The 25159-nt window shown below is 40.9% G+C and overlaps 1 protein-coding gene across 2 annotated transcripts in view; it reads right to left on the bottom strand.

The window, feature by feature from the left end:
* Positions 1 to 25159, bottom strand: part of CUL2 (cullin 2) — a 91448-nt gene that overhangs the window by 60826 nt on the left and 5463 nt on the right. The window contains exons 1-4 of one of the 2 annotated variants that reach the window (XM_011956180.1): positions 13867 to 13883; positions 11323 to 11463; positions 2357 to 2459; positions 39 to 133 (exon numbers count right to left, since the gene is read on the bottom strand). In XM_011956180.1, coding sequence (XP_011811570.1) covers positions 39 to 133; positions 2357 to 2459; positions 11323 to 11463; positions 13867 to 13883 — 356 coding nt within the window. Of the gene's footprint in view, positions 1 to 38; positions 134 to 2356; positions 2460 to 11322; positions 11464 to 13866; positions 13884 to 25159 lie in introns of those variants that run through there. The other variant, XM_011956181.1, reaches the window with a different exon arrangement.

The raw sequence follows: 25159 nt of genomic DNA, 5'->3' as shown, positions 1-25159 counted from the left end.
CGCTGCTTAGCTTGTCTAGACTTTAAAGGCACACTCACCTATATAAGCAGTCCATGTAGTCTGCACCCTTGCTGTATTCTTCCCAGTACCTATGATACATAACAAGTACTTGTTCTTCTGACTCCAGAACTCTCTATATAAAGAGGAAAAATATTTTTACTTGAAAAGCAATAATCATTTTCACTGCAAACCATAAAATGTATCAAAATTAATGTTCTGAAATAATTTACATAATTCAAACTGTACAAATTACATTTACACAATACATATTAACTGCACTTATTAAAAATGAAACAACTGGGAAAGATGTGAGTCTTCAATATGAAAGTGAAGCATCCACAATAGAGAATAAAGTGAGACGGGTGCAGTGGCTCACGCCTGTAATTCCAGCACTTTGGGAGGCAGAGGTGAGCAGATAACCTGAGGTCAGGAGTTCAAGACCAGCCTGACCAACATCTCTACTAAATACAAAAAAATTAGCCAGCCATGGTGGCACACGCCTGTAAGTTCCAGCTACTTGGGAAGCTGAGGCAGGAGAATCACTTGAACTCGATCACGCCGAGATCCTACCACTGTACTGCAGCCTGGGCAACAGAGGAAGACTCTATCTCTTAAAAAAAAAAAAAAAAAAAAAAATTCACACAATGTAACCTAAAATATAAAATTGCAAAAAAATTACTAATGTCCTACATAGTTATCATTTATGGTGTAACCAAAGTTCACTAGCTGACAATAGTAGAACTTTAAATTAACATACTAAACATAAACACTTTAAGACCACTTTAACACACTTGCTATCAAAAGCACTTTCCTAAGTGGATAACTGATCACATTAGAACACTAAAATGCACATGTCATATACAATCAAAAGTAGAGCATTTTCCAGTATTTTCAGGGAAACAGCACACAATCAATTGTGCCTTACTTATGAGGTTTTTTTTTTTTTTTTTTTTGTACAGATAGTGTCTCACTATATTGCCTAGGCTGGTCTTGAACTCCTGGCCTCATATGATCCTCCTGCCTCAGCCTCCCAAACTGCTGAGATTACAGGTGTAAGCCACTACACCAGGCCAATTCTTACCATTTAAAAAAGTATCTACTCCTGACCACGTGCAGGGTTACACAGTTTAAATAAACTGTGTTGTTTTACTCCCATTTTATAGATAGAGACAAAACTCAGTCCATAAGGTAGTTGTTAAGTGAGTTGCCCGTGGTTACAACAGCTAATAAGAAGCAGAGTGAAGATTCTTACGCAGGCACAAAATTATCTCACCCAGTTCCTGATTAGATCAGTAGTCTAAATTAAGTTAGAAATGCTGTCTATAGCAAAATACTGCGAAATTCACTGTTTATACACAGATCATGTCTGTGATGCTGCCCCTCTATGTATAGCATACTAATCAAAAAACTGGTCACAGAGACAGCTTCTATCATCGTTTACCATTTCTTTTTAATTTTAGATTTTGGGAAGACTTTATATAGCATATGAAAGGCAGCTAAAAAGCTGAAAATAATAAAGGCAGAGAATTACCAAGAGATACGAATAAAAAACAAGGGAAAATTTGGCTGTATAATATCCAGAAGAATAGGAGTACATTTTAAAACTCAACAAACTCTGAGCTGACCCTCTCCTTCATTTACTAATTACAAGATGCTGAGCAAGTCAACTGATTTCCCTAACAACACAGTGCTTGACTCAAAGATCTTAATATGTATATATTTTTTAAATGCTGATTAAGAAGCAAAAACAAAGGAGGCCAATGTGGGAGGATCACTGGAGCCCAGGAGTTTGAGACCAGCCTAGGCAATATAGTGAGACCCCCGTCTCTACCAAAAAAAAAAAAAAAAAAAAAGAAAAAGAAAAAAAAAATTGCCAGGTGTGGTGGTGTGTGTCTGTATTCTCAGCTACTCCTGTACTTAAAATAAGCAGGCTGGGCACGGTGGCTCATGTCTGTAATCCCAGCACTTTGGGAGGCCGAGGCAGGTGGATCACGAGGTCAGGAGATTGAGACCATCCTGTCTAACATGGTGAAACCCATCTCTACTGAAAATACAAAAAATTAGCCAGACGTGGTGGCGGGTGCCTGCAGTCCCAGCTACTCGGGAGGCTGAGGCAGGTGAATGGTGTGAACCCGGGAGGCGGAGCTTGCAGTGAGTGGAGATCACACCACTACACACCAGCCTGGGCAACAGAGCGAGACTCCATCTCAAAAAAATAAAATAATAAAAAAAATTTAAAAAGCAGCAGCAGCAGCAAAACAAGCTCACCTTGATAAAAGTTCTACACTGGAAAACAGTACACTAGTAAGGCACACAACTATCAACATATTTATATCATGTATGTATCATTGCTTACCTTGTGCAAATGCCGAACGTGATTTTCCAAAAAAATCTTAGTTTCTGTATAAAGTCTTTCTCCAAGGGGTTCAGGATAGGCCACACATAAAGCATAGATATCTCTAGTTAAATTATTAAGGTTTTCATATTTATTGGAGACAACTTTAAAACATAATGAGATTTACCTTGTTTGGCATTAAAAAATGAAAAAACATTACTTCTTTCCATGGTTTAGCTTATAATATACATAATACTGTTATATATATGACAAAGATAGAATACATAACCATGCTTACTTTAAAAATCACTATAAGATTCATTCACTTATTTGTTCCACAAGTATTTACTGAGAATTATTTGAAGACACTGTAAGGAAAACGGTTCTTATTAGAGAGGTTAAAATCCAGAGGGAGTTTCTGGAAATTCAAATTACCCAGAATCCTACAAAATAAGATTTATATTAGAATGGATATTAGCATAATATCAATGAAGGGCTATGGAATATGACAAGAGGCAGATATGTCTAAGCAATTCTGAGAAACTAAACAAAAATTATTCATTTGACACAGTCTCCTACATCATAGCAGTTAGGATACTCTACCGTTACTCTATCAGAAGAAATATACCATGAATAGGAATACCAATTAAGTTTCTGAACATCAACTAAGTACCTTGCTAAGTCTCACCGGAGGTAAATAACAGGAGGAGTGGAAAGAAGTAAGACCTGAGACTTTACTTTTCACTAGCCAGGGATCTTCACCAGTTTCCTAGCCTCTCTGGGGTGGCATTTCCTTTTTCCTTTTTTTCTTTTTTTTAATATTCTTTGCTTTATTGGATCTTCTCAACATCTCCAATAATTAGAAACATTATAGACAAAGAAGAACAAAAGATAAGACTTAAGGCAAAGCCCATTTACAACTTTGGGGCCAGACACGGTAATAGATTATGATTCTGGGAACTAGGTGTTTCATATGCTGCCTCCAACCACTGTGACAAGGCATTTTGGGGGTAACAGCTCATTTGTCCACAGGAACACTGACACCAGAGCAACACAGAGGTCAGGACCTCCAGGTGGTTATACTCCAGAACTATTCCATGATAAAGCTATGCCATCTGATCGGTACGATGACCACCACCAAGTGTCTCCAAGGTAAAGATAAGGAACCTTTCCCTGACATCTCCATAGTTTACCCAAATAAACTCATATATGTTAAAGTACTTTATAAACTGCCCATCACTAACCAAATGTAGATGATAAAGGACCTATGAGCAACCTGAGATCAGCCTAACTAAAGATGCTGATACAAACTGAAAATAAGGCTGATGATTCAGGATGAAGTCAGGTGTTTACGTTTAATAGAAAGATTAGGAAATACTGTGAAATAAAAACATTAACTTAAAAATAAGGATGCAAATTCTTCCTCCTCTATGTCCCCCCCAACACTTTATATATTCTTCTACAAAATTTATTTTTATACAGTAAAATTTACTTATACCTTTCCCATTCACATTAGCCTATCCTTCATCAACTCCATACTCCCAGCTCCCAGGCACAGTTCCTAGCACATGACGATTTATTAAATCCTACCGAAGAAAAGGAGATGAAAAATCAATCTCACATGCTCCCTTATCCCAGAAAGCACAAGCAGCCCTCTCCACATTTATTTACTTATTTATAAATTTTTGATCGGTTCTATTTATATATTTTTAAGCTTTATTTACTTATATTTTTACTTCAAAAAATTTTTTTGCAGAAACAGGGTCTCACCACGTTGCCTAGGCTGGTCTCAAACTCCTGGGCTCAGGCAATCCTTCTGCCTCGGCCTCCCAAAGTGCTGGGATTATAGGTATGAGCCACCACACTCAGCCTTACTTATTTTTAATAATAATTAGTAATTAAATCATTTTAACAAAGATTACGTAGACTTTTTAACAAAGACTATGGGGACCTTTTAACAAAGATTATGTCTTATGGTTCTGAATACCTACTTCAATTTTCACAACATAATGATGTTATTTGCTCCAACTATATCTTCCTAAAGCCATATACACACTTACTTCTAAAAGATACGACTTAGGCTGGGCGCGGTGGCTCAAGCCTGTAATCCCAGTACTTTGGGAGGCCGAGACGTGCGGATCATGAGATCAGGAGATCGAGACCATCCTGGCTAACGTGGTGAAACCCCGTCTCTACTGAAAAATACAAAAAATTAGCCGGGCGAGGTGGCAGGTGCCTGTAGTCCCAGCTACTCGGGAGGCTGAGGCAGGAGAATGGCGTAAACCCGGGAGGCGGAGCTTGCAGTGAGCCGAGATCCGGCCACTGCACTACAGCCTGAGCAACAGAGTGAGACTCCGTCTCAAAAAAAAAAAAAAAAAAGATATGACTTAATTGGTACTGAAAAATTAAAACTATTCAATACCATGATTTTTGCATATGTTAATTATGTGCCCAAATGTCTCACAACGCCAAAATTAATATATCCACTGCATGTAAATGTAAACAAAATCTACTGGAAGGATTTGTGTCACATCTCCAGGTTAAGCAGAAAGGAGCTACACAAGAGAGGTGGTACAGGTAGACTCTCCTACTTCATTCCATACATGGTACTTCTGCACTGTTGGATTCTTCCAGAATATACGTATTTTTTTAATGGAGTGAATCCACCTTAATAAAATTTTAAAGTTCATGTTTTAACTCACCATAGTTTTGGGTCTCAAGCCACTGTATAATTTTAACCAATTAAATATGTTCTTTTTCTCTAACCTATTCAAATATCCAACCAACCAGGAAATGTTTAGCCCTTATGAAGAACACCTACAAAAATGAGCTTTTCAACCTCCAACACTCAGCTATGATTCGATTATAGACAAGACACTTTAAAAGACAAAAAAAGTTGGCTGGGTATGGTGGCTGACACCTGTAATCCCAGCACTTTGGGAAGCCAAGGCGGGCGGATCACAAGGTCAAGAGATCGAGGCCAGGCATGGGGGGCTCACGCCTGTAACCCCAGAACTTTAGGAGGCCAAGATGGGCAGATCACGAGGTCAGGAGATTAAGACCATCCTGGCTAACATGGTGAAACCCCATCTCTACTAAAAACACAAAAATATTAGCCAGGCGTGGTGGCAGGCACCTGTAGTCCCAGCTACTGGAGAGGCTGAGGCAGGAAAATGGTGTGAACCCAGGAGGTGAAGGTTGCAGTGAGCTGAGATCATGCCACTGCACTCCAGCCTGGGCTATAGAGCGAGACTCTATCTCAAAATAAATAAATAATTAATTAATTTAAAAAAGAGATTAAGACCATCCTGGCCAACATGGTGAAACTCTGTCTCTACTAAAAATACAAAATTAGCCAGGTGCGGTGGCACATGCCTGTAATGCCAGCTACTCGGGAGGCTGAGGCAGGAGAATTGCTTGAACCTGGGAGGCGGAGGTTGCAGTGAGCCAAGATCACGCTACGGCATTCCAGCCTGGCAACAGAGTGAGACACCATCTCAAAAAAAACAAACAAAAAAACAAAACACAAAATAACTAGAGGTCAGATTTCAACTTAAACATTCTTTCACTAGACTTATCTTTTCCTAAGTCATTTTGTAGGGAGCCAGAATACAAAAACTCTTCTATTTATGAACTTTCCAGTTTAAAAATGTCTCAGTCAGAAACTAAGCTGTTCCAGAATGAAAGCTCTTAGCTGCAACCAAAAGATAGTCCTAACCAGCAGCAAAGTTATTTATCTTATTTCATGTTCTCTATTAAAAGGTGTTTCCTATGCTTGGGCTTAATTTTGAGATTTAACAGTATGAACTCTATTATGCTGTGGGTCAAAAACAGTAAGAGTTTTGCAACGGGAGTAAAAGTAAAGGTTATCTAAAAAATTGAAAATGGTAAGACAACCAAAAAAGGATTTGACAATTAAAAAATTAAATTAAATTAAATTAACAGTAAAAAGGAATTTGCTGACTTTTTTTTTTTTTTTAAGACAGAGTTTCACTCTTTTGCCCAGGTAGTGAAGTGGCACAATCTCGGCTCACTGCAACCTCCACCCTCCAGGTTCAAGCAGTTCTCCTGCCTATCTCCCGAGTAGCTGGGATTACGGTTGAGCACCACCATGCCTGGCTAATTTTTTTGTATTTTTAGTAGATGGGGTTTAACCATGTTGGCCAGGCTGGTCTCGAACTCCTGAACTCAGGTGATCCACTCGCCTCCCAAAGTGCTGGGATTACAGGCGTGAGCCACTGCGCCCTGCCAGATTTGCTGACATTTCTAATGAGAAAGAATACAAACGCAGTATCTATAAACTCATGAATTAGCAAGCAAGGATAAAAAATGACTAAATAAATTGAAAATTTTCAAGTGTACAGCTAGTGAATTAATGTGAACAAATATCTATTAGCCCGATATAATTTGGAATAGAGTGAGGCAGTTGCTGATGCACCAAACATACCTGACTATAGATAAAATCTTTCCCCATCGGTAAAATCCAAGAAAGAATGATGGGCTGCTACGTACAGACTCCATGGCTACTAAGACCTTCTCCTAACACTTGTGAAAAGTGTGAAGGATACAGATGACCTGCCTCAATATTTTCAAATGACATCAAAATTGGTCTATGTTTGAAAGACATGCCTGATAGAATACAAACTAGAAATGATGGCCAGGTGTGGTGGCTCATGCCTATAATCCCAGAACTTTGGGAGGCCAAGGTAGGTAGATCACCTGAGGTCAGGAGTTCAAGACCAGCCTGGCCAACATGGTGAAACCCTGTCTCTACTAAAAAAAAATACAAAATTGGCCGGGTGTGATAGCACATGCCTGTAATCGCAGCTACTTGGGAGGCTGAGGCAGGAGAATCACTTGAACTCAGGAGGCAGAGGTTGGAGTGAGCCAAGATCGCACTATCGCACTGCAGCCTGGGCAACGAGCAAAACTCTGTCTCAGAAAAAAACAAACAAACAAACAAACAAAAAACAAATGAAGACAACAGTATGCATGGGTTTAAATGGGAGGATGAACTCATTTTCCTACCTGGAAGAAATACATTGAGGGAAGGCAATATTAAGTCTCCCCTAACAATCACTTTGGACTTACTATAACCTTTTAGATGCTACTTCTCCTCAAGTAGGAAAATGTCTACATTATGCTGCTGGAGTCTGGAAATCTGTCCTAACAGCTACTAAAAGAGAGAAAACCTTGAGTAAAAGTAAACCAGAACAGGGCCAGGTACAGCCTATTTATACATAGTCCAAAAATCAAAGAATTCACCATTGGCTGGTCATAGTGGCTCATACTTGTAATCCCAGAACTTTAGAAGGCCGAGGCAGGGGGGATCACTTAAGATCAAGAGTTCAAGACCAGCTTGGCCAACATGGTGAAACCCTGCCTCTACCAAAAATACAAAATTAGCCAGGCATGGTGGCACGTACCTGTAATCCCAGCTACTCAGGAGGATGAGGCATGAGCATCACTTAAACCCAGGAGGTGGAGGCTGCAGCGAGCCAAGATCACACCACTGCACTCCAACCTGGGCAACAGAGACCCTGCCACAAAAAAAAAAAAAAAGATTCACCATTATTATTTATTCTATTTATATAAAGTCCAAGAATCAAAGAATTCACCATTTAAGAACCACAAAAGGCTGGGCGCCATGTCTCACACCTGTAATCTCAGCACTTCGGAAGTGCCAAGGTGCCTGGATCACATGAGTCCAGGGGTTCGAGACTAGCTTGGCCAACATGGCAAAACCCCATTTCTACCAAAAATACAAAAATTAGCCAGGCATGGTGGCAGGCACTTTTAATCCCAGCTACTCAGGAGGCTGAGGTATGAGAATCACTTCAACCTGGGAGGTAGAGGCTGTAATGAGCTGAGATCACTGCATTATGTCTAATAAAAAAAAAAAGAACCACAAAAACAACAGGCACAAAAATGAAGATAGTAGTTAGCTCCTAGAGAAACGGGTGGGATTGTGAACTTAGAGGGTCACGTGTCTCGAGGGGGGTTATAGTGAATGTTGACAATGTTCTATTGTTCAATGTTCTATTGATAAAGTAATTGCTTGCATTATAATTATTTGTGCAACAGTGTATTTTATGAACTTGTCCATATTTGTGTTATATATATATCCACACTTCCCACAAATGCATGCTAAAAGTTCAAATAATAATGCATATCTGAAACAATGTGGGGGGACCTGTTTTTTCCTTTTCAAAATATTTACATTGTATGGCCCTTAAAATTTCTACTTAAGATATTAAGGGTCAGAAGTGAACTTTATATTCTTGGGCAAAATAACAGGGAAAATGATGGAATTTTACCTTATAACAATCAGTAACATAGCCTTTTATTTATTTTTGAAATGGAGTTTTGCTCTTGTTGCCCAGGCTAGAGTGCAGGCCCAATCTTGGCTCACTGCAACCTCTGCCTCCCAAGGTTGAAACAATTCTCCTGCTTCAGTCTCCCGAGTAGCTGGGATTACAGGCACCCACAACCACGCCCGGCTAATTTTTTTATTTTTAGTAGAGACGGGGTTTTGCCATGTTGGTCAGGCTGGTCTCAAACTCCTGACCTCGTGATCCACCCACCTCGGCCTATCAAAGTGTCGGAATTAAAGGTGTGAGCCACCATGCCCAGTCTATACTCTTTAATCATTATTTTTGCAGACTTTTTTTTTTATTTTGGGGGAAAAGAAAATTCAGGATCAAGTGAAGAATAACTAGCCCAGCCACCAGCTGGGCAAGGTGGCTCACACCTGTAATCCTAGCACTTTAGGAGGCCAAGGTAGGAGAAGTGATTGAGCCCAGGAGCTCAAGACCAGCCTGGGCAACATAGTGAGACCTCATCTCTACAAAGAAATTAGCAAAATCATCTAGGTGTGGTGGTACATGCCTGTAGTCCCAGCTACTCAGGAGGCAGAGGTGGAAGGATCTCTTGAGCCTAGGAGGTTGAGGCTGCAGTGAGCTGTGGTCACACTACTGTACTCAAGCCTGGGTGACAGAGTGAGACCCTGTCTCTAAAAAGTAAAGACTAAAAAAAAAAAAGAATAACTAAACCATATTAGATGGACCAAACAAATAACATCAAAGAATAACAGTGACTGAAGGGGTTACTTTCCAGGGAAGTAATCTATTTCAAAACCACTTAAAAACCAAGAAATTGTCAATTCTGCACAACGATGAGGAACACATTTTAATTATTTTTTCTTTACCTCCTGTTCATTTTCCCTCCTCTTGCTCATCTTGTAGTCATCTATAACCAACTCCTCTTCCCTCTCTGCTCCTTTAGTTAAAATATCCTTCAAAGCACCTAAGAACATGCCTAGACCAATCTTACTAACATACAAGTAGCAACACTTTTTCAACTTTTATTAAGATTCTTGCCCCAATCCATAAGGTTCCACAGAAAGATCAGCTATCTAATTCAAAGGCAGAATCTGCATTGGTTATCCTCTAGATATACTACAAAGCATGGGAAATTGGATGTTTAAGATACTATATTCAAGTCTGTGCTCCATCAATTACTACCTATGTGACCCTGGACAAGTAAGTCCCTTACCTCTGACATCAGTTTCCTCATCTGTTACAGTCAAGTAATTATTTTTGCATCACTGATCTGATGGACTTGTTTGAGATATCAAATAGCATAAAAAATATAAAAGATCTTTGCAAACTGTGAAGCCTTCCGAAATGTCATCACCCTTTTACATGTCTTCAGTGCCCAGAACATAGTTGGCTTAACAAACTTCCCTTACTGCCTACTGGAGTTGTAAAGAATTAAATGGTTTTCTGTTGGTCTAAAGAACTTTCCTGTTCTTGCATCCACATTCAGCTTAATATTAACAACTGGATTAGACATTGAGAACAAGCTGAACCACTATCTTATGAAATCAGAGCTTTTCTAAAGAATGTATGCCCCATATAATGAGGGCAGCCCTTCTGTAGCCCCAGAAGATTACTAGAGAGGGCAGCACTAGTTAGGTCTAGCAGATCACTGTCATGGAGGAATGCAGGGAACCAGGCTTCAGGGTATCCTAGAGAAATCACCAATCTGCATTGTTACATAAAGCTCTCAATTCACAAATGTAGGCAATCTAACGAAAAACACGCTTCCAGCTGGGCGCGGTGGCTCATGCCTGTAATCCCAGCAAGTTAGGAGGCCGAGGCGGGCAGATCATGAGGTCAGGAGATCAAGACCATCCTGGCTAACATGATGAAACCCCGTCTCTACTAAAAATACGAAAAAAAATTAGCCGGGCATGGTAGTGGGCACCTGTAGTCCCAGCTACTCAGGAGGCTGAGGCAGGAGAATGGTGTGAACCTGGGAGGTAGAGCTTGCAGTAAGCCAAGACTGCGCTACTGCACTCCAGCCTGGGCAACAGAGCAAGACTCCGTCTCAAAAAAAAAAAAAAAAACAAAAAACAAACAAAAAAAAAACACGTTTCCACCCCAGTCACTGAACTTGCTGTTCACTCTCCACCAAGCGCACTCTTCCCCCCAAAATCACATGGCTTGCTCCCTCGCTGCATTCCAGTCTCTGCTCTAATGTCACCATCCTCAGGGAGGCCTTCCTTGGCCACCCATTCTAAAAGAGCAGCACACATACAGGTACTCCAAGCCTCCCCCACGTCCTTATCCTGCTTTCATTTATCATGACCTCTTCTTAAAAGCAATGACATTAGATTTTTTTTTAACCTGCTTAGTGTCTGTTTCTATTTTTATAATAGAAAGGTATTTTTTTTTGTTCACCAACTGTATTCCCAAAGCCTAAAGTAGTCCTTGACAGATACTAAGTACTCAATAAATATTTGTTGAATGAAAGGTTATCAAATACTGATTGCCATAAAAGAGGTGATGAACTTGGAAATGTAGATAATAATATATTACAAAATAGTTACATGGGAAAGTTCTTTCATAACATTGAACATCTTCTCACTTTTCAACAAGTTTATCAATTTTAGAACATTGATCGAGCTGCCATTAAAAGGATACGAGAAGCGGTCATTCCATGTTGCTCTTTCGACGTATTCCAACATGACCACAGCTTTTATTGTCGTCAAAAGTTTGTTCCATGTTTCATCAAAATCAACTACTCTTGGTTTCAAAGACATTGTGCAAGTATAGTGTTGAAATCTGTCAATTAAAAACAATAACAATGTTAGCATTAATTCCATAAGCTTGGTTATTTGTTTTTAAAGCGCTACATAATTAAATAGCATGATATATGCAAGGAGTGAGAAAGCTACCATCTTTTCATGACTATCCAGACAAGAAATTTCACAGACTATTTACATTCATTACAAACTCTAGGAAATGGAAAGCTTCTAGTACAAATTATTTATGATCAAGGGTATAATTTCAAAGAGTTATAGTCCTCATTTATCTCGAGGGAAAGAAACGGGGACCCACTTAACAAGCCAACTTCCATCATGGGAAATAATGTAGGACGTTCAACCGAAAGGTTTTGGCCCCAAATCCTTGTGGTCTGCACTCCTGAAAGTGGGGAATGAGGTAGCATGCAAGGGAATCCTTGTGAGAAGACACAAGAAAATGAAAGGTTGTACCTTCCTGGAGCATCAGTTTTGGTATAAGATTGGGGAATAAATTTACATTTATATTAAACCAAACAGGGATGAATTATGGAGTAGAATATAAAATTCCCATGACCTTTTAAGATTAAAAAAAAGATTCCAAAGAAATGTCAGGTTTGTAGTGGAGAGCTTAAGGCTCCTTCCCAGATTCTTGGGATATCTACCTCCCAGGTCTAATGAAAAGCATGGCTCTAGCATGGAACCCCTGGCTCCAGTGAACCTAACGGGCTTTTTTTTTTTTGAGACGAAGTCTCACTCCGTTGCCCTTGCTGGAGTGCTATGGCACAATCTCGGCTCACTGCAACCTCCACCTCCCAGGTTCAGGTGATTCTCCTGCCTCAGCCTCCCGAGTAGCTGGGACTACAGGCACCTGCCACCAAAACCTGGCTAATTTTCTGTAATTTTAGTAGAGACGGGGGTTTCACCGTGTTAGCCAGGATGGACTCGATCTCCTGACCTCGTGATCCACCCGCCTCGGCCTCCCAAAGTGCTGGGATTACAGGCGTGAGCCCTGAATGAGCATTTAAGGGAGTTCAAAGACTCCTGCCTCACAGACAAACTGCATTTAGGAATTAGCTGGTTTCTGGAACAAAAGGGTCCCAAGGTTACAGAAACTTGGTTCAAGCTAGATTGTAAATCTTTCTCAATATCACATCAGATGATCAGAATTAAAAGAGAAACTTTGTAAGTTAAATTTAATTGCTCTAAGGAACATTTTTCTGGCAAATGTTTTAACAACCTCCCTCAAGTCTCCCATTATTAGCAGGATTGTGAGGCACCAACCTAGTCTGTAGCCAAGGCCAAAAAAGGACGAAACATCTTTTCTCTTGTCCTCCACCATGGGGGAAAGGGGAGGCAGAGAATGGGAGGAGGGAATGATGCATAAAGAGAACGAGCAAAGGGAGTGGGGAGGATGGCGGCCACACCGCCAGCCACGGCCTGGGAGAGGCCTTTCTGCGTTCCCAGCTGAGAAGACAGTTCAGGAATAGACTCCATGGAAAAGAATGAAAAAGATCAGAGAAAAGCCAAATATCCAAAAGAGGGTAAGCCATGTGGAATCACATCCTCTTTCCTCAACATACCAAAGCCTCCACCTCCTGGCCTTCAACTCATTCCTGAACTATCTAGAACAGATTAGCAGTGATTTTACTGTGCAAAGTTGGGAAGGTGGGAGAGGAGGTGGTGGGAGAACTGAGTTTCCTAAGCTCTATATAAGGGAATTAACCATGCCTCCTTCTCCTCCTCGTTTACCACATCCTATCATCAACTGTGCATATGAGTATTTCCTGAATCCATCCATACCTGTGTAGCCCCACAAATGTTCCAGAATCAGGCCCTCAGCAGAAATAGTAACAGCTGTTAATATTTACATTGTGTATACTGTGAGCCAAGCACTAGTCTAAGTACCCTGTGCAAACTCATTTAATCCTTCCAACATTCTGACAGGTAGGTCCCACTGTTCTCCCCATTTTCTTTTCTTTTTTTTTTGGAGACAGAGTCTCGCTGATGTCGGCCTGGGCTGGAATGCAATGGTGCAATCTCAGCTCACTGCAATCTCTGCTTCCCAGGTTCAAGTGATTCCCCTGCCTCAGCCTCCCACGTAGCTGAGATTACAGGCATCCACCACTATGCCCGGTTAATTTTTTATTTTTAGTAGAGACAGCGTTTCACCATGTTGACCAGGCTGGTCTCAAACTCCTGACCTCAAGTGATCCACCCGCCCTGGCGTCCCAAAGTGCTAGGGTTACAGGCATGAGCCACCGTGCCTGTCGTGTTCTCCCCATTTTCTGAATAAGAAATCTGAGTCACAGGTGATTCAGAAATTTGCTTAAGGTCACAAAGCTATGTAATGGTGGCATCAGGATTCAGACCCGCGCCGCAGCCGGTGCTCTCGGCTGCTGTGTGCAACCATGCTGCCTCACTAACATACTTGGTGAATACTTACTCCTTGCCAGGCACCATTCCAAGCTCTGAGGATACAGTGGACAAAAACAAAGTTCTTGACTTCAAGATCAGAATCTCAGACCTTGCCCTTATCAAAGACACAAAAATAACCTACCAAAGCCAAAAAGTTGGCCATGTTACTTTGTACATAAAGTACGAAGTTTGTTGTTTCCTTCTATAGACAGTATTCAGTTTAGGCTTAACTGCAACATGGCACCCAAGCTTTCTCTCCTCCTGGTACGCCCTACCGTGACATCATAATCCTGGAACTTCTCTCTGCTTAGAGACCATCAGCCTGATTCATACACTTGCCTTTACCCTTCCTATTTTCTCTACCTGAAGTGCTCTTCTTTTCCTTAGCTGCCCCCTCCACCCATTCCACCTAACTCCCACTGACAGTCTTGGGACTTGGTCCATTAACTTCTTGTTGTTTTTGTTCCTGAGAAAGAGTCTTCCACTGTCACCAAGGCTGGAGTGCACTGCAACCTCCGCCTCCCGCGTTCAAGTGATTCTCCTGCCTCAGCCTCTCAAGGAGCTGGGATTACAGGTGTGAGCCATCACACCCTAATTTTTGTATTTTTCATAGAGACAGGGTTTCACCACGTTGGCCAGGCTGGTCTTGAACTCCTGAGACTCAAGTGATCCGCCCGCCTTGACCTCCCAAAGTGTTGGGATTATAGGTGTGAGCCATTGTGCCTGGCCTACATCTGCTTTTAAGAAACTTTCTTGGACCATTTAAGCTAGGTAAGGTGTCCTAGCATAGGTATTACCTGAGAACTCCATACTTTCCTCTATCAGAGCACTTCATCACTCTGAACTGTAATTACCTGAGTGTTTCTGAGAGTGGGGACAATTCTGTAACTGCATACCAAAAAGCTGGCAATACTCCCCTCATGTTCACTTTCTCCTCTTATAAAATGGAATCGTTTTATACATACTGCTTGTAAATTAGTTTAACAGTTGCAGAGACTTTTTTGGCTTTATGGAATCAGACTGACACTGACTTATCTGTTGAGACTGATAGATTTCTGGTACTACAGGAAAATACACAGTTACAATCCATGCTTGGATGGACAGAAAATCTGGGAGCCAAGGTGCGAGAAGCACCAGCCTCCTGAAAACCACCGAAAACTGACAAACCAATAGCAGGAAGTATGCTGAGACAGTCTATCAGATTCTCTGCTTCCCCAGCAGAAAGCTCACATAACTAGGAAAATTAAGTTTCTTTGTTTCCTTGAAATTGCTTAGTAATAACATTTAGGGAAAGTTTACATAAGGATGTGAAAGAGACACAGCAAAGAAGAAAGAGGACCACAGTCACACTACTTCTACCTCCCAAGCTGTCAAACAACTCATAAATCAGTCTTGTTCTTCATTCCTGTGCCTTAACAAGATTCTCATGAGCACTCAGATTATGTCCCATCAAGTAACTGCAAAAATCCAAATCTCCTGAAATCACCACAGTCCCCTTTAGCTTTCTTGTGAGTTCCACTCTTCCAACAATGGGGTTTTAGGCACACAGGTACAGTGGCTAGGGCCACTTATGGGCCCTAAAACACACACACACACACACACACACATACACACACACACACGCTCCACATTTTAAAAAACTGCAAAATAAAAATTTCTATTTAACTACCTGTTTCCAGAAAACATATGTCAACGTTAATATATTTGCAACATTTTTGTTACATTTGAAAACACTAGTTGATTTGATTTCCTCACAGCATAATTTCTAAATATGCATGACTGTCAGTAATAATTACAAAAGTGAATTATAAAACACAGTTACCACATGACCCAGCAATTCCACTCCAAAAGTATAAAGAGAAATAAAACTCCCAAGAGAAATACAACATATTCACATAAAAACTGGTACACAAATGTTCACTGCAGTATTACTCATAAAGGACCTTGAAATAGCTCAAGTGTCTATCAACTGATAAATGGTTAAATAAAATGCAATATATCTATACAATAAATTATTATTTGGCAATACAAGGAAATGAAGTACTGATACACACTATCACATGGATGACTCTCAAAAACATTCTACTAAGTGAATGAAGAGGGCCACAAAATAGCCACATAATGTATGATTCTATTTATATGGAGTATCAAGAATAGGTAAATATATAAAGACAGAAAGTAGATGAGTGGTTGCCTAGGGAACTTGGGGGGAAAATGGGAAATGACTGCCAACGGGGTGATGAAAACGCTCTAAAGTTGATTGTGATGATAGCTGCAAAACTCTGAGAATATACTAAAAACCACTGAATTGTATATTTCAAATAGGTAAATTGAATGGTATGTGATGTATATCTCAATAAAGCTGCTATACATTTAAAAATGAATTATAAAAATCCTACCAAAATTTTAGAGCAATTTAATGGGGATGAGGTGGAAATAAGTATCAATACATCCACATGGTCCTTTAGTATAAAATTCTGAAATCTCAGTCTCTCTCCCACCACTCCCGTGTACGACCTGGCTGCCACCTCCCATCGCCAGAGGCAATAAATGTTATATGTTCCTGGGTGCATTTTACACATATATGTGATTTGTTATTCCCTTTTACATAATACAAACATGGTCTTTTTTTCATCTGTTTTACATAAATGGTATACTATTCACATTGTTATATATCTGCCTTTTTCTCTTAAGAGTATATTTGGGGCTGGGCGCGGTGGCTCAAGCCTGTAATCCCAGCACTTTGGGAGGCCGAGACGGGCGGATCACGAGGTCAGGAGATCAAGACCATCCTAGCTAACACGGTGAAACCCCGTCTCTACTAAAAAATACAAAAAACTAGCCGGGCGCAGTGGCGGGCGCCTGTAGTCCCAGCTACTTGGGAGGCTGAGGCAGGAGAATGGCGTAAACCCGGGAGGCGGAGCTTGCAGTGAGCTGAGATCCGGCCACTGCACTCCAGCCCGGGCGACAGAGCGAGACTCCATCTCAAAAAAAAAAAAAAAAAAAAAAATTAGCCGGGTGTGGCGGTGGCTGCCTATAATCCCAGCTACTCAGGAGGTTGAGGAGGAGAATCGCTTGAACCTGAGAGGTGGAGGTTGTAGTGAGCCGAGATCATGCCACTGCACTCCATCTTGGGCAACAGAGCAAGATCACGTCTCAAAAAAATAATAATAATAAAGTAAAAATAAATAAAAATCAGGCCAGATGTGGTGGCTGACACCTGTAATCCCAGCACTTTGGGAGGCCAAAGCGGGCGCATTACCTGAGGTCAGCAGTTCGAGACCAGGTTGACCAACATGGAGAAACCCTGTCTCTACTAAAAATACAAAATTAGCCGGGTGTGGTGGCGCATGGCTGTAATCCCAGCTACTCAGGAGGCCAAGACAGAAGAATCGCTTGAACCTGGGAGGTAGAGGTTGTGGTGAGCCAAGATCACGCCATTGCACTCCAGCCTGGGCAACAAGAGTGACACTCTGTCTCAAAAAAAAAAATACAAAAAAAAAGAAAGAAAGGAAAAGAAATAAAAATAATATTAAAAATATGTATTTACAGATGTAATGATATGCTCTCTGAAATCTGCTTCACAATTAAACAGCTTGCTCATGAGATGATAACTGTCAAGGATGAATAACAGGGACATGGGGATTTATTACAGTATTCTTTCGTTTGTATGTGTTTACAATTTTCCATAATAAAGGAATTTAAAAATCCTACTCCTCATAAACATCGTTAATATTTTCATAAATTTAGGGAAGAAAGCACATCATTTCTTACTAACTGAAAGGTGTTACTAACCTTCTTCCCTTCTGAGAATCTTAACTTTCCTGTGAGTTTTAGGTTTCCAAAGTTGTAGGAGAGCTCACAAAACACATGGTACTGTCCCTAAATATGATATGTTAACACAGCCTGACAAAAATGTCCACCTCCCAAAAATTTAAATTACTAATAGCAGAAATAAAAAATATATATATATTTTTAAGATCAGATGAATTTTTTTTTTTTTGAGATGGAGTTTCGGTCTTGTTGCCCAGGCTGCTGGAGTGCAGTGGCACAATCTCGACTCACTGCAACCTCCACCTCCCAGGTTCAAGCAATTCTCCTGCCTCAGCCTCCTGAGTAGCTGGGATTACAGGCATGCGCCACCACACCGGGGAAATTTTGTATTTTTTTTTTTCCTAGAGATGGGGTTTCTCCATGTTGATCAGGCTGGTCTCAAACTCCCAACCTCAGGTGATCCCCCTGCCTCAGCCTCCCAAAGTGCTGGGATTACAGGCATGAGCCACTGCACCCTGCCCGACTTTTTTCATATAAAGAGATTTGTTCCTGTGAACTCACTTGCTGGAGCAAAAATAAACAATTTAGATAATTTCAGCAGATAAAAGTTACAGTCTCTCAAAAGATTGATTTTGGTGTTTCGTATTTTACTTACCTTCTAAAAGTATAATTATCAATAATGTAAATGGCTAACCTCTTACTATTTTGATTCTCTTTATAGTGAATAAAACTCCTGAATGATGATTTATTTCAGTATTGATCATTAGCAGCAATAAAAATCTGGCATCCAAAAATTACCAGTAAGATACAATAGAGTGCTCTAAACTGACTTCAGATAGTTAAGACACCACAATTCGTTTTTAAATGACACTCAACAGGCTTAGAGCAGATTTCCTTCTAAATGCACAAAATGAGAAAATACTTAAGATCCAATAAAGAAGGCCGGGCGCGGTGGCTCAAGCCTGTAATCCCAGCACTTTGGGAGGCCGAGATGGGCGGATCACGAAGTCAGGAGATCGAGACCATCCTGGCTATCACGGTGAAACCCCGTCTCTACTAAAAATACAAAAACTAGCCGGGCGAGGTGGCGGGCGCCTGTAGTCCCAGCTACTCGGGAGGCTGAGCCAGGAGAATGGCGTAAACCCGGGAGGCGGAGCTTGCAGTGAGCTGAGATCTGGCCACTGCACTCCAGTCCGGGCGACAGAGCGAGACTCCATCTCAAAAAAAAAAAAAAAAAAAGATCCAATAAAGAGCCTTACAGTAGTCCCCTGCCTTATCCAAGGGGATAAATTTCAAGATCTCCAGGGATGCCTGAAACTATGTTTTTCCATATACATACATACATACCTATGATGAAGTTTAATATATAAATCAAGCACAGTAAGAGATTAACAATAACTAGCAATAAGATATAACAATTATAACAATATGCTATAATAAAAGTTACATGAGTATGGTCTCTCATAATATCTCACTGTGCTATACTTGCCCTTCTTGTGAAGGTGTGAGAAAATACAATGCCTATGTAATGAGATGAAGTAAGGTGAGTGACACAAGCATCAGAAGGTCGGCATTAGGCTACTCACTACTAACCTTCTGTATTCTTGAATATGTATTACCGTCCCTGACTTAGAGTAAATGGCTTGGTGTCATTCGTTTCTGGGGATACCTTGCTGAGTCGTCAAATAGGCTCAAAGCTTTCTGGCGCAGTATGTTGCCATCAAGTGGAACTTGTCTCTGCTTATGTCTTCCACCCACCAGTGTAATGCCTTTTCCAAATTAACTAAGCACTTATTACACAATGTAATATCACTTTTACAGTTTGAGTTTTGACAGCAAAACTAGTAAGAATTTGTCTTTCTTCACAACTTCTTCTCTTTCATAATTGTGAAGACAGAAAAAAATTCTTACTAGACCTGTTTACGGTAGGTCTTAGCAACCTCAGCCTATTATTTTTTTCTTTCCTTATTGAGAACTTTCAACTTTTCACATAAAGGAAGCACTCTATGGCAGAAGCCTCTCTGGTGTATCCACATTGCTAGGATCACTACTCCTGTACTTTGGGGGCCCTTATTAAGTAAAATCAGGGTGACCTGAACACAAGTACTGCAAAACTGCAACAGTCTATCTGATAATCAAGACAGCTACTAAGTGAATAATGGCAGGAGGCATCGACAGCATAGAGATGCTGGACAAAGGGATGATTCATGTCTTTGCAGGACAGTGCAAGATTTCATCACACTACTGAGGACAGTACAGAATTTAATTATGAATTATTTCTGAAATTTTCCATGTAATATTTTCAGACCCCACTGACCATGGGTAACTAAAATGCAGAAAACAAAACTGCGAATAAGGGAGGCAGGCAGGTGGAATACCATATTAACTTAGCATTATTTTCCATTTCCATAGGTGGACCCAAAGCTCCCAATGGTGCACACTGACCAAATATGTTGCCATCATTTACTATTAAAATAAGCTCCAAGAATGCATCTAAACATTTTCATCTTGCTGTATCAAATGAGCAAGCCATTGGATATAACTAAGAATTCCCTTTCTTACTTGGAGGTTAAGGGTGCAATGTTTTTTGTTGCAGTAAGGTTTGACCCACAGAGCTCTAAGTACTCCACAAACGTCATTTCCATCATGACTCTCCTGCTTTAGAATTCCTACTTTTATTTATTTATTTGTTTATTTATTTATTTTTGAGACAGGGTCTTGTTCTGTCGCCCAGTGCAGTGGTATGATCCTGGCTCACTGCAGCCTTGACCTCCTGGGCTCAAGTGATCCTCCCGCCTCAGCCTCCTGAGCAACTGGGACTACAGGCACACGGACTGCACTGAGCTACCTTTTTGTATTTGTAGAGATGGCGTTTCACTATGCTGCCCAGGCTGGTCTTGAACTCCTGAGCTCAAGCTTCTACCAGCCTCGGCCTCCCAAAGTGCTAGGATTACAGGCGTGTGCCACTGCACCCAGCCTAGAATTTCTAGTAGTACGTTTTTTGCTTTTTTTGCTTTTTTTTTTTTTTTTGAGACAGAGTCTCGCTCTGTTGCCCAGGCTGGAGTGCCGTGGCGCAATCTCGGCTCACTGCAATCTCCGCCTCTCGGGTTCACGCCATTCTCCCGCCTCAGCCTCCTAAGTACCTGGGATTACAGGTGTGTGCCACCACGCCCAGCTAATTTTTGTATTTTTTTTAGTAGAGATGGGGTTTCACCATGTTGATCAGGCTGGTCTCAAACTCCTGACCTCGTGATCCACCCGCCTTGGCCTCCCAGAGTGCTGGGATTACAGGTGTGAGCCACCACGCCTGGCCAGTAGTATGTTTTTTTAAAAAAGAAGTGAGTTGGAAAAAGAGTGAACAGACCTGGTGAGAGGTCTGAGAGACCTGGTCTTTACAAAAAATAAAATTACAGTAGTTAGGCCCTCTGGTTACACATGCCCGCAGGGAGTCCCAGCTACTCAGGAGGCTAAGGCGGGAGCTTGGCTTGAGCACAGGGAGAGTTCAAGGTTACAGTAAGCTACAATGGCACCACCGCACTCTAGCCTGGGCCAAAAGTTCAAGATCTTGTCTTAAAAAAGCAGCTACTGCTTCCAAAAATAAACCCACTGCACCAGAATAAAAGACCCCTCTCCGCAATGAACTTTAGACTTCCATATAAGCCTGCACAGTCTGTACTTTAAGTTTTCACATCGCTCTTATCAGCTTGAAGTTTAATGCCATTTTCACTTGCTTTCTCACTTTTTGTTCAATAATCTAGTCAATGAATTTAAGAAACCAACTGACATTTTTTTAAAAACTATTCTCATATATGTATCCCCGATCTTGGGTAAGTTAGAGAATTTGAATTTCTGAGTCCCTCATGACAAGCAAGCCCATTTTGTATGAATACTAGACAAAGCTAGAACCAACCAGCCTTTACACAAATTATCAAAACACTGAGAACACATTTTTTGGCTGTGTGCAGTGGCCCATACCTATAATCCCAGCACTTTGCGAGGCCAAGACAGGCAGATTGCTTGAGCCCAGGAGTTCGCAGCCAACCTGAGCAACATGGTGAACCCCGCCTCTACAAAATACAAACAGATTAGACAGGTGTGGTGGCATGCACCTGTAGTCCCAGCAACGAGGAAGGTTGGGATGGGACGATCGCTTGAGCCCAAGATGTGACCGCACCACTACAATCTACTGTATTTGCTGGCTTCTATATAATACATTAAAACCTATGTCCTGACACTGCTATAGAAGACGAAGGCACGGAAGAATAATTAAACAGGGGATACAGTTATGGCAGATGCATATCAATTATCCCTCTAGCAACTTTCTTGACACCTCCTGTTTATAATCCCAAAGAGAGCCAGTGAGGCGGCTCAAGATTGTAACCCCAGCATTTTGGGAGGCCAGCATGGGAGGATCGCTTGAGCTCAGGAGTTCAAGACCTGCCTGGGAACACAGCAAGACATCATCTTGACTGAAAAAAAAAAAAAAAAATTTGCCTGCAGTGAGTTATGATCACACCACTGCACTCCAGCCTGGGCAACAGAGCCAGACCTTGTCTCTCAAAATAAAAAGTTCAGATACATGCTACGACAAGGATTAACCTTGAAGACATTATGCTAAGTCAAATACACCAGACACAAAGTGAAAAATATGGTCCTACTTAAACAAAAGTATATATATGGGCAAATTCACAAAGAAGATGAGATGTTATCAGATGCTGGGGGAAAGGGAAATGGGGAGCTACTGCCTCATGGCTGCACAGTTTCTGTCAAGTAACGAAAAAGTTTTGGAAATGGTGGTTTTGGAAATGGTGGTGAGGGTCACAATGACACTGTAAATGCAATTAACACCACTAAACTATACACTTAATGACGGTTAAATTGGTAAATTTTATGTTATGCACGTTTTAAGTGCTTAAAAACTAGATCACAGGTACAAAGTTCTGATGTCAGAGAAGTATCTGAATCTCACTGCAAAATGCTCTCTAAAAATTTTTAAATGGATACATTCTAATCAACACAATACTTGGAACTATGATGACAAAATATTATTTTTGGTTCAGACAGATTGTTATCAAATAAAAGAGAAATATTTTGAGATAAAATTTTTCTGAAGGCTCAGGACTACTTGGGGATCTTTCTCTTGATGTCACATTATTCATTATTTTGGTAACCATACACTACTGACATAATTACTATGACTATTAGAAAGGTATCTTTGGCTGAGAGCAGTGCTTCATGCTTATAATCCCAGCAGTTTGGGAGGCCAAGGCGGGCAGATCACTTGAGGTCAGGAGTTCGAGACCAGCCTGGCCAACATGGTGAAATCCCGTATCTACTAAAAATACAAAAATTAGCCAGGTGTGGAGGCAGGTGAATTGCTTGAACCCAGGAGGCAAAGGTTGCAGTGAGCCAAGACCAAGCCACTGCACTCCAGCCTATGCTGGACTCCATCTCAAAAAAAAAAGAAAGTTATCTTCTATTTCCCACCGTCAGAAAACAGCAGTTATAAATAAAGGGGCAAGGCAAGCATTAATCCTGTGGTAATGAATTGTAGTCAAAGGCATCATTTACAAACTCATGGTTTTGAATACACAAACACACATATACATGCAGATAAAAGGATATACACATAGATGTTTGTGTTGTATGCATGGATGAATATACATATATTTCTAGCTCTGTTCACCGAGAAGGGCCTAGGAGCAATGACACCACGGTGGCAACGAGCACACATAGAACTCAGATGTTGGTTTCTAAATATTATTCTCCAATAAAAGGAACCAGAGCTCCTCCCTGGAAAAGTGATTGATCCCAAGGCTGAAGCAGGAAAAATACAAGTTGAACTTAGAACATTTATGATGCCAGAAAACAGAAGGTGCTTTCCCCCCACAAAATGAGGGTGGGGGCATGTCGAAAGGACGTAAGCTAAACTAAAGGTCAAAAATGGAACAAATCAGAGCAAGAAAATACTGATAGGATTAGATTATAAAACATAGGCAGGTCACAGTGACTTATGCCTGTTGTAATCCCAACACTTTGGGAGACCAAGGCAGGAGGACTCCTTGAGCCAAGAAGTTCAAAACCAGCCTGGAGTATAATCTGTAATTTCTCTCCTTCAACTGAATTAAAACAAGGCTAAGATATTTTTAAAAATTTACATATGGTAAATCCATGTTTCATTATTTGAAAAGCAACCTACAATAGAAAAAGACTAAGTCACTGAATTAATAGATATAACTAATATTATTTATAATGTTAAACTATATAAAAGAGGCCAGGCGTAGTGGCTCACGCCTGTAATCCCAACACTTTTGGAAGGCCGAAGAGGGCGGATCTCTTGAGATCAGGAGTTCAAGACCAGCCTGGCCAACATGGCAAAACCCTATCTCTACTAAAAATACAAAAATTAGTCAGGCGTGGGGGCAGACACCTGTAGTCCCAGCTACTTGGGAGGCTGAGGCAGGAGAATCACTTGAACCCAGGAGGCAGAGGCTACACTGAGCTGAGATTGGGCCACTGCACTGAGCTGAGATCGGGCCACTGCACTACAGCTCGGGTGACAAGAGTGAAACTCTGTCTCAAACAAACAAGCAAACAAGACAATACCCCACCTTAAAGCAAAAGAAAATACCCCACCTCTCCTCCTCCAAAAGAAAAATCAACAGGGTTCAAGACATCCCAAAAGTTTCTACAGATTCAACACCACAATCTTAACCTAACATACTACTGTCTCAAAACTTTTAAGAATCAAAGGAATTGTCTCCAATAAGCCTTTCCCAATGAAAAGCCAAATATAAAGTACTGACATAGAAATCTATACATTCTTAAAGGTAACCCAAAGATTATGCTAACTGCAATATGACAGATACATTACTGTTAAGATTCAAACCCAGGCACAGAGCCAAATTACTCTGAATAGATATTGTGATTAACTGATTACTGAAAGAGGGTTCAGTCATACATCTCATAGATCAATAACTTGTTATAAATCTCACAACATTCCAAATCACTGCTTGTTCTTCCAAGATTTAACATAAGCCAGTCATAAGTCTTCCTAATATTAAGATTCTAGGGCTGACCCTGTCATCAATTTACTTAAAAATAACTGAGAGTAGGACGGGCGTGGTGGCTCACACTTGTTAATCCCAGCACTTTGGTAAACTGAAGCAAGTGAATCATGAGGTCAGGAGTTCAAGACTAGCCTGGCCAACATGGTGAAACCCCATCTCTACTAAAAATACAAAAAAATTAGCTGGGCAGCCTGTAATCCCAGTTACTTAGGAAGCTGAGGCAGGAGAATCGCTTGAACCTCGGAGGCAGAGAATGCAGTAAGCCGAGACTGCGCCACTACACTCCAGCCCAGACGACGGTGTAAGACTCTGTCTCAAAAAATAATAAAAAATAACTGGCTGGGCGCAGTGGCTCACACCTGTAATCCCAGCACTCTGGGAGGCTGAGGCAGGCAGATCACAAGGTCAGGAAATTGAGACCATCCTGGCTAACACGGTGAAACCCCGTCTCTACTAAAAAAAATACAAAAAATTAGC

Source organism: Colobus angolensis, unplaced genomic scaffold (assembly GCF_000951035.1).
Source record: "Colobus angolensis palliatus isolate OR3802 unplaced genomic scaffold, Cang.pa_1.0 Scaffold41, whole genome shotgun sequence".
In the NCBI taxonomy this organism is placed as follows: Eukaryota; Metazoa; Chordata; class Mammalia; order Primates; family Cercopithecidae; genus Colobus; species Colobus angolensis.
The sequence above is the reverse complement of the archived record's forward strand: the minus strand, read 5'-3'. Positions and strand labels throughout refer to the sequence as shown.